This window comes from Phalaenopsis equestris, unplaced genomic scaffold (genome assembly GCF_001263595.1).
Source record: "Phalaenopsis equestris unplaced genomic scaffold, ASM126359v1 Scaffold000002, whole genome shotgun sequence".
Taxonomy (NCBI): domain Eukaryota; kingdom Viridiplantae; phylum Streptophyta; class Magnoliopsida; order Asparagales; family Orchidaceae; genus Phalaenopsis; species Phalaenopsis equestris.
The window spans coordinates 80,404,514-80,419,954 of NW_018164444.1; the positions used below are offsets into that span (position 1 = coordinate 80,404,514).

Genomic DNA, 15,441 nt, shown 5'->3' on the forward strand with positions numbered 1-15,441 from the left:
TATATATATATATATGCACCGGTAGAAGAAGAGTTCAGCAATCTATTGGAAGGTTGAGGAAATCAGTACCTAAAAAGGATAAATCCCTTTCCAAAATGAAGTGATTCCGCCTGAAACCTGCTATAAAATTAGCACAAATTATTTGCATTTAAAGATGAAAGAAATGGTTAGCAGTGGGAGGATTTTCAGCCACAAATTGAGTTGCAAGATGAAAGGATTCACCGGATTAACAATACCCCAGTGAGGCTAACATTGAAACATGTTCAAGTGAGTTCAGCTCTACTCAAAATTAAAAACTCGTTCCAAAATCAAGATTTATTCGAGTCGAGCCGTATAAATAACATTTCACGTAAAAAGAAATTATACTCAAGCGGGTTGGGTCGAATTCGATCAGTTTTTGAACTCATAAATAGACTCAGCAGGTTTTACATAGAGGCAAATTTACATACAGACTCACATATCTAGCAGCTAAACTGTCATATTTACATTTATAACACTCAGGTCTTTTAACATCACATAAAAAAATAACCACTACTAACTTTTTAAAAGCGAAATACACGTTTTCATGCATAGATTTATGATAACAAACTGTTACAAGTGTAAATATCAAACTTTAGGTGTTTGATATGTAAATACATAAGAATTGAGTGGTATGAATGTAAATCTTCTTTGTTTTTAAGAAGTATCGGTTGGTAATGCATTGGGTCACAAAATCTTTGAAGCCTACGATTGTAAGACAGTGTCTTATGACAAAAGTTAATGAAGTGAAACAAAAAGGAAGAATGCAAAGTATTTACCTGCAGCTATTGTGAAGCTATAGCTTCAGTATTAGCCCTATGGGACAGTGATCGCTGCCACCCACATGTGGGAGAATATAGGAATCATGAACTTTATCTGCAATTTTCTCTGAGACTAAGAAATAATCAAGCCGCCATCCTGTTGTAAAGGCAAATAATATCAAAAGTTGAAATCCTCATATTAGCGTATAAAAGTTGCATAAAAATTCAAATGCAACAAAGACGTTAAAAGCATTATTATAAAAAGGGAATAAATACATACCACTGAATTCTTCTGCATTCACATATCTAGCATCTAAATCTTTACATTTACTCATATAACATGCTAATTATTAGATGACATAAGAAAACTGCCAAGATTAACTTATCTTTAGTGAAATACCTCTCCACACACACACACACGCACACCGACCCACCCAAATATACACACCCACCCACCTACAATTTCTTCATGTGTACATCTACCTTATCATTTCTTCGCTAGTATCAAAAAGGGTGAACTTCATCATAGACAATCATACACATACAAACATAATATAAATCATTTAGAGTCTGTTTGAGACAGTTGCAGCTGTTTGAAGAAACTGTTGTGAAGCTGTAGAAGAAGCTACTGCTGCTCAAAAAGTTGCAGTGGCTATTGCCAAAAAAAAAAAATTTTGAAAAAATCCGTAAGGTTTTTAGCGGCCACCGCAGCTAGCCAGGTTTAATGGAAAAATCTAGCTTTCAAGTGCAGTTTTTAGATAACGCAGGCAAAACACAATTTTGCCTAACAATAAAAATTGCGGTGTGATACCGCACCGCCGCCCCAAACGCACCCTTAGTTTGCATTCAAAATATCATCCAATATCATTCTTTTATAATATGCATATTTAGTAAATAAGTATAATTATGCAAATCATTCACATACATTCATTTCTAAATGATCAATTGAATAATGACATAATAATCATATTCAACTTAAAGTACCAGGGTATCTTCACCAATATCATTCTAATGAGTGATTTAGTAGAAATATAACATTATTACCATAATTTAGGAGTAGAATTACTCGCCTCGATCCTAACCAATTTCTTTATTCTTAATTTCTATCATCTCTTTCAAATTAACGCCTACAAAAATAAAAATATTGATGTTACTAATTTTTTATCACATTACTTAATTATAATTTGATTAATTTTTAATTTTTAATCATTATCTTATTATTCCATTTTAATTAAGATTTCAATTCCTCGAAATTTAATTTAATAATTGCAATTAATACTAATATTTTAAAGCAATAATTTAAACATAATAATTTTAGAAAAAAAAAACAGTAACATTTCTCCACTTTCTCTTAGTTTGCACAATCAGCAAAATCAATCTCCTTTAACCTTTAATTCAATTGTTTGTCAGATAAAATTACTAATTTTAATTCACAGAACTTAAAAAACATTCACCCTCCCTATTATCTAATCTATTATAAATATCACTAAAAGCAAACAGAACAAGGATATATTAAAACAATGGTCTATTATAAGATAACTCAACTGACTTTCGCCAACAACTTAAACATAATAACATCACATCTAAATCAAGGTAACACAACAACAACTAGACCCATCATTTGAAAAAGAAATACACTAGAATGACACTCCTAAAACATGAAATAAAACATAAAACTTGTCAATCCATATTAGCATCAACAATAGCTTCTTCAGGTGTTCTATAAGTAAGGGTAAAAACTCGAGGTTAAATAGGTCTTGGTTGAACTTAAGAATTAGTCAAAGTTGTAGAATTTATCATTCTCTATCCATCCATAGTCTTCTATGAAGGAGCTCCAACTGATTGTTATTCTTCTGAAGTTTTCTAACCAAGTGAATGGCAATATCAAACTATGTGATTAAACTTAAGAGACAAGTAACATGTATGAGAGCCCATTAAACATTCATCTTTATGTTGTTTTTCACTTTTGACACAGGTGACGATGGTACTATGAGAAGTGCCACCACTAAATCTATCAGAATATAACTTGGTCGTCTTTGTATTAAATCCCTCTGACTAATCCACATGCTCTCTTTCATCAATATTATTTCTCGTGTGTCTTCATACACTTCTGAATAAGCTGAAAATCAATCTCTACTCATCTAGCTCGCTCCAACAACACTGAGTAAACATCAATCCCCAACGATACTCTGGACTTTTTGATAGAATTCTTCAATCTAGAAAGAAACCTAAAACACTTCTCTTTTGCAGTAGCTATCAACCGTGGTGCATACCTCGATACTGCAGTAAACCCCGTTTCATAATGCATAAACGTCTTCTCTTCTTGCACCAATTTGACAAACTTGTCCTGCATCCATCTTCTAGGGTAAGGGAACAATCCACTATCTGAAAAGCTCCACAAAATCCTCCCAACTTACCATTATGTTGGGTATGTCCCTGGCCTGTTAGGTCACAGCCCACGCCACCACTTTTCCTTTCAGCATTTTCATCCAACATAAATGAAGCAAACGGAAGCCCACCGTTATCATCAAATATCCTCTTATTATATATATTTGTATTTATGATCTTTTAGGTTTAGTTTTTAGAGTTCTTGTATCAGGACAACCATCGGTGTCTCTTCTTCCCTGGGAGGGTTGTATCTTGATTTTCAGGTAGTGCTTCGATTGTTTCTTAGTCTTCATATGGTGTTTATTCTTCCCCAACTCCTTCGCATCCCTCCCGCTTTGCAACCTTGCATTTCTCCTTGCTGCAGACCACGCCGACAACAGTTTGTTTGTTGTTTTCCTGTAGTTTCCTTGCTGCCCCGTCCAGAACAGCCTTCCTTTAACTTTTCGGGAGCCCACCGCATAGCCCATCACTGTTCTAGCCCTCCATCCTTGCCACTATCATCTCCAGCCAGCCACCAACCTTGTTGCAATCAGCAGCCCACACAACCCTTCCAATCGCTTGTCGCCCCTTCCCAGCCTTCATCGCAGCCTCCCTCACCGGTTGGCCAGCCGCCGACCAGCTTCCGACCACGTCATTGCAACCACCACCATTTCCAACCGGTTGGCCAGCCGCCGACCAGCTTCCGACCACATCCTCATTGCAACCACCACCATTTCCGTGCATTTCTCCTTGCTGCAGACCACGCCGACAACAGTTTGTTTGTTGTTTTCCTGTAGTTTCCTTGCTGCCCCGTCCAGAACAGCCTTCCTTTAACTTTTCGGGAGCCCACCGCATAGCCCATCACTGTTCTAGCCCTCCATCCTTGCCACTATCATCTCCAGCCAGCCACCAACCTTGTTGCAATCAGCAGCCCACACAACCCTTCCAATCGCTTGTCGCCCCTTCCCAGCCTTCATCGCAGCCTCCCTCACCGGTTGGCCAGCCGCCGACCAGCTTCCGACCACGTCATTGCAACCACCACCATTTCCACCCTTCAATCTAGCTGCAATCAACCCAAACAACCCTCATACATCATCCCCCGACTGTCTACTTAATAAGTGTCAATTGCTACTTTCGATTTATGGTATCGTGATTGTTGTTATTTCCTATTCGAGTTGGTTATTTGTAGGTCCATATTTGAGTTTTAGTATTAATATTTGTTTTCCCTATTCTGATTCAGGTTAACTTCGGTATCAAAGATGCATCAACATTTTCATAAGTTTTTTGGTATGTTTGTCTTCCATTCTCCACGTCAAATTAGTTTTCTTTAATGGCTTCTAAAGTTGATGATATAGAAGAGGATATGACACCCTCATCAAATCATTTGGATGCACCAGAATACTCTTGAAGGGTGTAACTTCCTTACATCTATACATTTGTTCCAATCCATCCTAAAAAAGACAAAACAATCATTAATAGGATAGCTAACCACCCAATGATAGAGGCAATAGTTTAGGCCATCTTTTTTATTAGCTTCATCGGATAATATTAGCTCTAATAGTTGGAGACTTGTGTTCAGTGCTTAGTAGAACAACTTTTCAATGCTCGTCCTAACTCCTAAGAACAACTTTTTAATATTTGTCCTTCCAAATGAGTACTCTTTATCCAACCTACTATGAAGGGATAGAGTTGCAATCACAATAACATTAAATTTTGTCATGTCCTACCAATACTATTTTTGGTTGGGATTGAATAAACTGCCGCTTGCTTCCCCTTTTAAAACTATAAAAGAAGCCAATATGGACTTCATGTTTCTTTATTTTTGGAGCTTAGTTTCATTGTGGTTCTCTAAGTGTATTTGACTTGGAATAATTCAACTTTTCAAAGTTGGAAATCATATCTATTGGCTCCTAAAAAGTTACGATCCAGTCCATACCAAAAAAAAAAAATGAAAATATGTGATCATAAGTGTTGCTCATGAAACATGCTCCTCCAACAGCTGATCATAATTCACGCTCACATTATGCCAATGGATGATGTATTGTCACAAACATATCGATTTTATGTTTTGCCATTGCAATGCAAGCAATAGCTGTCTCATGCTAGTAAACCACTTTTTAAATAAGAAGTGTTGTCTCAACGAATGTTTTGACCAAATTATTATAAACCATAGAAATCCATTTTAAGTAACCCCATATAAACTACTAATAAACTAACGGAAAGGTGGAGCATCTCTCTCATGTGTTGTCATAGGTTGCCTTAAACTGAGCTGGGCGTTATGTTGGATTATTGCTGCCATTGAAGGTATAAAACTTTAAAATTTAATAGCTATTAGAACCACAAGAGAGTATTATGTTTCCTCGCCTCATTGATAATTGGAGCAAAAAGTTTCAAAACCACATGATCTGATACGAATCATGTTGGTAGTACAAAAGGATCAATTGGCACAAAGTTCTCTCTCTCAACATTATTGCAATTATGTCAAAAATGAGAAACCCTTATAATTGATTTGGGACCCAATTTGAATATATATTTTCATGTGTAATATGTTAAATAGAATTTGCTTTATCATACCATAGTCTTTAATAGTTAGTTTATGCGCAATATTATTTCCCCATCATAGTAAGAATTAATTCGATCAACATGCTTTCCATGTATATAGTGCCCCCCTTCAATTTTTTCCTCAAATTTTTTTTATCATATAATACACTAAAATTTTGCACCCTAAAGTTAAATGCTTAATAATAATTTAATGATTATTATATTTTTAATTTGATAAATATTTATAACTATTCTAAATAATTTATCAAAAAATTTGTAATTGTCTCATTAAACTTAATAGTGTTACAAAATTTGTAATGCAAAATATTGCATTATAATTGATAGAGCTTGACATGAATCAAAAGAAAATAAATGAATATATTAAAGTTATTGATAAAAATGAATTTGTTAAGGAATGACACTTTGATATAATTCATCTTAAAAATATAAGTGTATCAAATTTTAAGAAAAAAATTATGACATTCTCTGCTATCACAATCTTGATATCCATGACATTTGAAATAATTGATGTAAAAGTGCAAGTAATCTGCGGGGTGAATAAAATAGGTTATAAATTTTGTTAATTAAAAATTGTCATTTTGCTTATTATATTATTTGTTTAGCGTATCATCAAAAAATGTTATTTCAATTTATTAATTCTTTACATATTTGGTGCTTATAATTAATTTAATTTGTTCTTCTTAAATTATAAAGGTAGCCAAAAATAAATTCCTTAATGCAATGCTTTAGTATCAACAACAAAATTACTTCTTTAAACTTTAAAAGAAATATGAAGATAATCTTTATTTTATATAGTGAAATTATTTTGTGAAAAACAAGATATACATATTCCATATATGAATTCCCCTTACACTAAAGGCCGAGAACATCATGTTAAAAAAAAACAAAATAATAGTAGAACATTGCTATAAAGTTGATATTTTCATAACCACTTTAGATACACAACTACAAGAAATGAATAATAGGTTTAAAAACGAATTATTGATTTTAATTCTGCATTGGATCTTCGAAATAGATACTAACACATTTCAAGAACACATTGAGCTTAACATGTTAGTTTTTACAACAACAACTGAACATGCATTTTTAATTTTGAAATTTATTTAAGACAAGAATACAAAATTAAATGGAAATTAATTTTCTTGTCAGTTCATTGATAATATATATTAAAAATGATATTACAATGAATTTCGATGTAGAGTCAATTATATGTAATGAAGAAGCACTAGAAATAATTTTAGATTCTTCATAATGATTATATTTAAAAAGATTTTTTTATTATTTTATAACTAATTTTTAAACTTTTTTTCATTTTATCTTATTTATCTATTTTAAAAACTAAAAACTAAGTTTAATTTAGTTTAGTTGATTTTTATTTTGCTGCCCCTCTTTAAATTCAAGTTTCATCATTGCATGTATATTACTGCATATCTCTATTAGTCGAGCATTAATCAATCATTTTGTTGTACACATGATATGTATTTAAAATACTATTTATAAATCGCATGTTAATCATTATTATGTAAATAGTCACAATGCAAAGCAATATTTACATATTATTAATAAAATCGTTTGTTCAATTATCAATGCTTGTGCGCTTGATGGAAAGGATCATCAATAGTATCCCATTGAAAGAAATACCTAGCCTAACTAATCAACCTAAACAAGCAAAGTTAAAACTTCATTGATATGGTTGATTAGCTCTGTCAGGATAATCGTATGGAAACTAGTAAAACCTTATATAATCTTATTGATGGAACAAATATACATGATGTATTTATAATCTTTGACATTTTCCTTAAAAAATAAAAGAAATAGTGCATGCTTGTAAATGCATCAGTGAATTGTAGATTGTAGATTTAATTGTCATAAGTTTAGTTTCGTATGCAACATTGATAGGGTTTCATGAATGTGAACTCCATTAAAATTATAAGTTTATGTTGCTATCCTAAAAACATAATAGCATAGTAACAAAGAAAAAATGCCCTATAAATCATGACATTTCATTGATCATATTGCATCCCAATATTTGTAGAAGAATTGCCATATAAAATGTAATATTTCTTTGACATTTTCTTACATATGACTGTGCATGCTTGCAAGCTAGTTAATTCACACAAGCACTTGAAAATTACTATTACTGAATTGTATAAGAATTATCAGAAATTTCGTTTCATATGTTGTTGGTAGGCATTCATGACTGTGAAGACAATGGAAATTAGAAGTTTTGGGTTTCTATCCCGACACCATAAAATTGAAGTTACATAAACATGTCCTATAAATCGTGTCATTTTATTGATCATATTGCATCCCCCATTTCTCAAGCCTTGGTAAATATAAGTTGCTACCTATTGAATTTTTCTACCAAACTTGTGATATTCTATATTATTCAATGTAAATTCTACTAAATTGCTAGGTACATTGTCATCACAAGCCTAAGTAGTAACAATGTCTTGGGAATTGGCAGTAATTATGTGATATTTTCTTGGTTCAAATAGTTGTATTCTAGTTTATCTAATTTTTCAATTGGGTGTCTAATTTTTTAGTTGGGGTTAAGTTTGCTTCTTTATTCAGTAGCATGCATCAATTTCATTGAGTTTAGAATGTTAATAAATAAAATGCCTTCATAAAGATACAAAATTTCAAATTTTCTATCATCATTGAATTATGCGTGTAACTTCTTCTGAATGGAGTTGGTTAAATGAGTTAAGGTAGAGTCATTTCATAATATCCTCTTGTCTGGATGTATAACGTGCAAAACCCAAACTAAGGCGTAACGATCTATTTATGATCTTTCATATATGACCAAACTTTATTGCTTTTAAAACATAAATAAAGAATACGGTATATAAACAATGATAACCTCAAGGAAATTTCTTCAAATGACTTATAATACACTAAATCAAATTCTTTTTTCTGTGATGTTTCATATCGGAATATCAAAACTTTCTAAATTGATGAAAAATCAAACACCTTCTCGAAAAGTAGTTAAGTACCTTTATTTGTCTTGCGCCCTCCATGTCTATAACCCCAATATGTGTAGGCTACCACACTAGGGTGTTGTCTTCTAAAGGTGTCCACGAAGCCCTTAGATAAGAAGTTCTTTTGAAATGACTCCCTTTCTTCATTTGTAAACCCAGCACTCCGGCGATTTCCCTGTTCATGCAATTTTAAAAAAAATAAAACCATCAACTGATGTAAATTCAAAGTTAAGAAGATGTTCTATAATAGATGCATAAAGCATCAATTTATCCAGTACATTCTCATTTTTGTTCTGCCTAAACAATAGGTCATTAAAAAAATAGACAGACTTATTTGGTAAGGTTGTAATGATATATCATGCTGTTTGAATTGAAACAGAGTTACAGCTACACTTGCAATTTTGCAAAACCAGATATGCAAAAGTGACCATGAAGTACAAGCTCATGAAAGAGCAAAGGCAGTGTAACGCTTTTCTACCGTAAAGTTTAAAAGGCTAGTTTTGTGAAAAAAATAAAGGAATTTAAAATCATTACCAAATGCGATCAAAGTCACTGCTTTTCTATATTTTTTAACTAAACCATGTGACCATTTTTTAACCAATACAATCAGCAAATGGGTAATTAATTTTCCTGTATAAAATAACCAGAAATATTATACTCGCAGTTTAAAAAATGTGTAAACAGTTCATTAGGCCCCCTTAGATGAAGGTTCTATGCAAGGATTGGTATATCCACAAAAATTTTACAAAACTTTATCCCACAAAGTGGGGTCGGCTACATGAATCCTTTTTCTCCATTGCGTCCTGATGAGTGTCATATTTTCATTTAATTCTAATAAATTAAGATCATTTTTTATACAATATGCTCAAGTCTTTCTAGGTCTACCTCTATCTTTCTTAACATAAGTCAAATATAAAACAATTACTCTCCTAATCGGATCATCATATGGTCGGCATTTAATGTGACCAAACAACTAAAACGACTCTCTCTAATATTGCCAGCCACTGGAGCTACACCAACCCTATCACAGATATATTCATTTTGCATTTTGTCTCAAAGTGTGAAGCTACTCATCCACCTAAGCATTCTCATCTCGGCACATTCTCATCTCTCTCATCTCGGCAACACTTAACTTAGCTTTATGCTTCTCTTTTAAAGGTCAACATTCAGCGTGATTGAGCGTTGCAGGTCTCACCACCATTTTATAAAATTTTTCTTTCAGTCTAAACGGTACTTTTCTATCACACAATAAGCCCGAAGCATTCCTCCACTTACTTGAATTCAACTAATAACATCCCCATCTATATCACCATCACATTGAACAATAGACCCAAGATATCTAAAGCGTTCACCAGTTTTAATAATTTAATCACTCATAGTCACAACTCTGTCACTAGAGCTACTACTACTTGCAAATTTATGTGATTAAAATATGTCAATTCATAAACTTATATATCCTGAACATAGAAATAAAAATAAAAAATCCAAAAAAATTTAAAACCATTTCAAAATAACTTAAAACTATTAATCATTTAAAAATCCCAAATAGTTTAAATATCTTGTAAAAATAACACAAAACCTTTAATCATCAATTTTAAAACATTTTATAAATAACATAAAAAATTTATTTAAAAATCCAAAACAATATTAGAAAATGGTTGACGTAAATCTAGGAATATCTCCAAATACTTATTCACAAAGACTGTATCACTTCCAATAGATTGCGATCTGGACAAATGAATCAACTGAATCGTGGTCGCTATCATCTGGGTCAGGACATTCAAGTTCACATTTATAATAGGTTGTATTTCATCGTTTTCTATTTGACTACCTTCTTCTATAATTTTGGGTGTATCTTTACGCCTGAATAAATATAATTATTAATTTGAGTTAACTTTAATTTTTAATTTTTATTAATATTTTTTTTCTTATAATTATCATATTGGCTCTTTCATTATTAATTAATCATAAATCTTGGTTCTGATATCACTTTTATTACGACCCTTCCCAGGTTTGGAATTAACAAAGGTGAATACAGATGGTCGAAATGTGGGAACTAAATTTTCTATATTTTTTCGCTATAAATAACATTTAATAAATAAAAGAGTTACTAAGGAAATTAAATTACCAGTAAATTTATCTCATTACAGGCTATCCGCGTCTTCTATAAACATTGTCCCTTCTATTCTTCATCTTTTAAAAAATTAATTACATATGAAAAATTAGTTTAAAATAACTGTGAGCTAACGAAAGCTAATGACTAATTGTACTCCTAAATTACAGTAATACAAGAAATAAGAAAAAAATATGCATGTCAATTAAAATTTTAATAAATCAGTATAAAACATTTGATATTTTAAAAATATGATCATTTACGATATTTCATATTATTCAATGAATTTATTATATCAATAATATATATATATATATATAATTCTATATATGCACAACTGTCACATGAGCACCATCTAAAAATTATACCAATTAAGGTCCTTTAATGTTAAAATCCTTTTCATATACATGCATGGGTACCCTAGATTTCCCTCGCTATTACCATAAACAAATGTTTATCTTATGACAAATAATATAATATATAGATACTTAAATAAAATATTATATTTTTTTTACTAAAATGAGACCTAATTTTCACATATGACCAATTAAAAAAGAGTACATATCAGGATAAACTAAAACATAAATGTATAGATATCAATCACTATTAATGCAATTGATTGAGAAGAGACCAAAATATTACTATAGATCTAGGAGTAAGAGTACGCAAATAGATCATGGACGATCGGTTTGATCTTAACTTGTATGGCTTCTTTCAAATTATCACATATAAAGTATTAAATATTCAATTATCACTTAACTATGTTTTAATTTAATTATTCATTATTATTGTATTGTACTATTTTAAGATTTCAATACTTAAACTTTGAGTTTAATTATTGTAATCAATATTAATATTGAATATTATTAATTTTACAAAACACTTTTAGAATTAAAATGCTAACATTTTTTAGTGTCATCGACCTTTTTCTCGATCCAAATTTGAATCTTTTGCAGCATGATTCATGACATAAACAAATCCTACAATTAGCACATAATAATTCAAACATATACATAAGTTCATAAATTATTATTATTTAAACCCTAACCTTTCTATCAGTCGACTAACCCACGCTCTATCACTACGTTAACCCATGCAGCCGCTTCTTTCTCTGCTTCAATTTGCATGTCTTCGATCGTGGCTCACGCAATCGTTTCTTCATATTCTACTTCAATCTACATGCCTTCAATCGCGGATCAAAACAACAGAATAAGTCCTCAACGCCACCTCCTCCTTCGTCCTCATCCCCCTCTACATGCGAGACTCAACTTCAAGGTTGTCTACTCCTTTAGTCAAACCCTCCAACAGAGCTACTCCTTCCTTTGATTGACCAGGGCACCACTCTTAGTTGCATCGCAAAGCCGCTCAACCTTCACACTAGAAGCCTCCGGCGTCGCCATCCACTTTGCCCTCGATGCATGCGCAACGATCGAGCTTTGAGGCCCTTCTTCCTTTTTGTGTGTCGATCAACTTGACAGGTAATTCGATCTCGTCTCTGATTTATAGATCAAAAGTACCGTCCGTTTTCCCGACTCCTCGCATCCTCTCCCCTTCTTCTGTTCCTTTGAGTAATTGAAACGATACGCCACATACTAGATCACTTATCTTCCCATCTCCCGATTTCTGATTGAAATCAATTGGAGTGTCTACAGATCTACAGCCCACATCCCAATTTCCTATAGATGATAAAAAAAAAATTCGGGAAACACTAATTCATTTCTTCAATCAGCAACCTCCATGCAAAAGAAATACCTCAAAGATCCTGAGTTCTTAGTTTCAAAAATAAATGATAAGGAAGTAATCAAATGGTTCGTCTCATGTGGATCGTTTCCGTTGATAATAATATCATCCACATACACAATCAATATAATTATCTTCCCCTCATTTAAATGTCTGAGGAATATTGTATGATCTCTCTACCCTTAATATACCCTTGAACTTTAACAAATAGTGCAATTTCTCAAACCACACACTCAGTGACTGCTTCAACATGCACAAAATTTTTTAAATTTGCACATTTTTGTGCCAATCTTCTCACTAGATCTCAAAGATACATCAATATACACTTCTTCCAAGCCCCCATTGAGGAATACATTTTTTATATCTAATTGTTGTTGAGATCAATCAAGATTAGTTGCAAGTGATAAAAGAACTCTTACAGAGTTTAGTTTTGTAACTGAAGTGAATGTCTCTAAATAATCAATATTATAGTTCTGAGTGAATCTCTTGACAACTAGTCAAGTATTGTTTTTGTTTCAAAGAACCATCAAAATTATACTTGGTTGTAAACAGCCATTTGCACTTGCAAATTATCTTTCATCTAGGTAAATGAACTAGTTCGCACGAGCCATTTTTTTCTAAGGCTTTCATCTTATCAAAAATAGCCTCCTTCCACTTAGGGACTTTGAGAATATTATGCACAGTACTTGGAATCTCCATAAATGACAATGGTGAAGTTAAAATGTATGACAATTATTCACATGACACATAATGAGACAATGAATCTTGGGTGCAAGATCTTTCCCCAATAGAAAGGCTAGGCTCATTAGACTCAAAATTCAAAATAGGCTTAGATTCAGGACCAAAAAACTTATAACTTGAAGATGAAGAAGACTAAAAATGAGGTAAAGAATTAGTGAGAACATTTCCTTATGGATTCGCAGATTCTGGGCACCGCAAAAGATTCGAAGACTCATTCTTTTGAATTGCCCCCTGTCGCTAGTAGAGTTTCAAACGATATCACTGTTGTAGTTATTTTTCATATTTCTTCTTTGTTATGAACATCACAAGATAGAATTGTGTTGGAATATTTGCTTAGGAATACCTAGGATTAAGGAATTAGTTTTATTTTCTTTAAATCTTGTTTTAAAGTTTTCATTTCTTTTAGCTATTTTTATGGACGTTGATTAGGGAGCATTAATCACTTTCTTTTTTCTCTGTTTTGTATTGGGCGGCAATTTAAAAAAGGTGTTGTTGTTCTTTTTGAATTAAGAACATTCAAGCTTCTTCATATTTCTTCCTCCTCTTTCTCTTGTTCAAGAAACCTTCAATTGGTATCAGAGCTCATTTCTTAAGGTGCCTGTGTGTGCGAGCGGCTGTTATGGAGATCGACACCAGTTTTTCCTCGATTGTTCCACCCTTGTTCGACGGTGAGAACTATCGGATTTGGGCGGTACGCATGGAGACTTATCTAGAAGCCCTGGATCTCTGGGAAGCAGTTGAAGAAGACTACGATATTCCTCCTCTTCCTGAAAATCCCACCGTGGCACAGATTAAAGAACAAAAGAAGAGTAAGACGAAGAAATCCAAGGCAAAAGCCTGTCTGTTTTCTGTAGTTTCCTCCACAATCTTCACTCGAATTATGTCATTAAAAACAGCAAAGGAAATCTGGGATTATCTCAAAGCTGAGTATGAGGGAGATGGAAGAATTTGAGGGATGAAGGTGTTGAATTTAATTCGTGATTTTGAGATGCAAAAGATGAAGGAGACAGAAAACATAAAGGAATACTTTGACAGGCTACTCAACATAGCGAATCGTGTCAAATTATTGGGTTTTTCATTGGAAGATTCAAGGATTATTTAGAAATCCTTGTAACAGTGCCTGAAAGATTTGAGGCTACCATCACCACCTTAAAAAACACAAAGGATCTGACAAAGATTACTTTGTCAGAACTCTTGAGTGCCTTGCAAGCACAAGAGCAAAGGCATGCAATGAGGGAAGGATCTGCCGTTGAAGGAGCCTTACAAGTTAAGCATCAAGAAGATGAAAAGAATTGGAAATTCAAGAACAAGAAGTCTCAAGCCACAAATGGACAAAGTTCTACATCTGGGAACAGAAGCAAAGTTGGAGTAAAGAAAGATTTTAGCATTGTGGCAAGAAAGGTCATCCTCCTTTTAGATGTTGGAGAAGACCGGATGCAAAGTGCAGCAAGTGTAATCATTTGAGACATGAAGCTGTCATTTGTAAGAATGAAAATCAACAGCAAGAAGATGAAGCGAAAATGGCAGATCAAGAAGAAAAAGATCAACTTTTCGTTGCAACTTGCTTCACGGGTCATGAAAAGTGAAAGTTGACTTATTAATAGTGGTTGCACTAATCATATGTGACACATGACAGGGAGTTGTTTAAGGAATTAAAGAGTACCGAGTCCAAGAAGGTCAGAATTGAGAACGGTGATTATATTGAAGTAAAAGGAAAGGGCACGGTAGCCATTGCAAGCTGTTCAGGAACCAAATTGATCATTGATGTTCTCTATGTAACAGACATTGATCATAACTTGCTCAGTGTGGGTCAATTGATAGAGAAGGGATTCAAAGTGATGTTCATGAAGAATGCTTGTGTGATAGAGAATGCTACAGGCCAAAAAATGTTTGAAATCAAGATGGTAGGGAGGAGTTTTTTACTCAATCCAATGCAGGAGGAGCAATCAGCCTTTCTAATCAAAGAAAGTCTCTCAATGATATGGCACAAGAGACTCGGGCATTATCATTATCAAGGACTATTACAGATGAAGTCAAAAGGAATGGCAATTGGGCTTCCGGAGTTCGATGATCATATACTATCCTGTAAGGCTTGTTAATTTTGAAAGAAAAACAGGAAGTCCTTTTCAAAATCAGCATGGAGAGCCACTCATAAGCT

General features: G+C 33.0%; 1 protein-coding gene across 6 annotated transcripts in view; it reads right to left on the minus strand.

Moving 5' to 3' along the window:
* Window positions 1-20: 20 nt before the first annotated feature.
* The window catches only part of LOC110039577 (DNA-(apurinic or apyrimidinic site) lyase, chloroplastic), a 35,295-nt gene continuing 19,874 nt past the window's right edge, over window positions 21-15,441 (minus strand). For 3 of the 6 annotated variants that reach the window (XM_020744690.1, XM_020744694.1, XM_020744691.1), the window contains exons 12-14: window positions 8,705-8,864; window positions 798-936; window positions 21-117 (exon numbers count right to left, since the gene is read on the minus strand). In XM_020744690.1, coding sequence (XP_020600349.1) covers window positions 815-936; window positions 8,705-8,864 — 282 coding nt within the window. In that variant the 3' untranslated portion in view covers window positions 21-117; window positions 798-814. Of the gene's footprint in view, window positions 143-644; window positions 724-797; window positions 937-8,704; window positions 8,865-15,441 lie in introns of those variants that run through there. The other 3 variants (XM_020744693.1, XM_020744695.1, XM_020744692.1) reach the window with 3 other exon arrangements.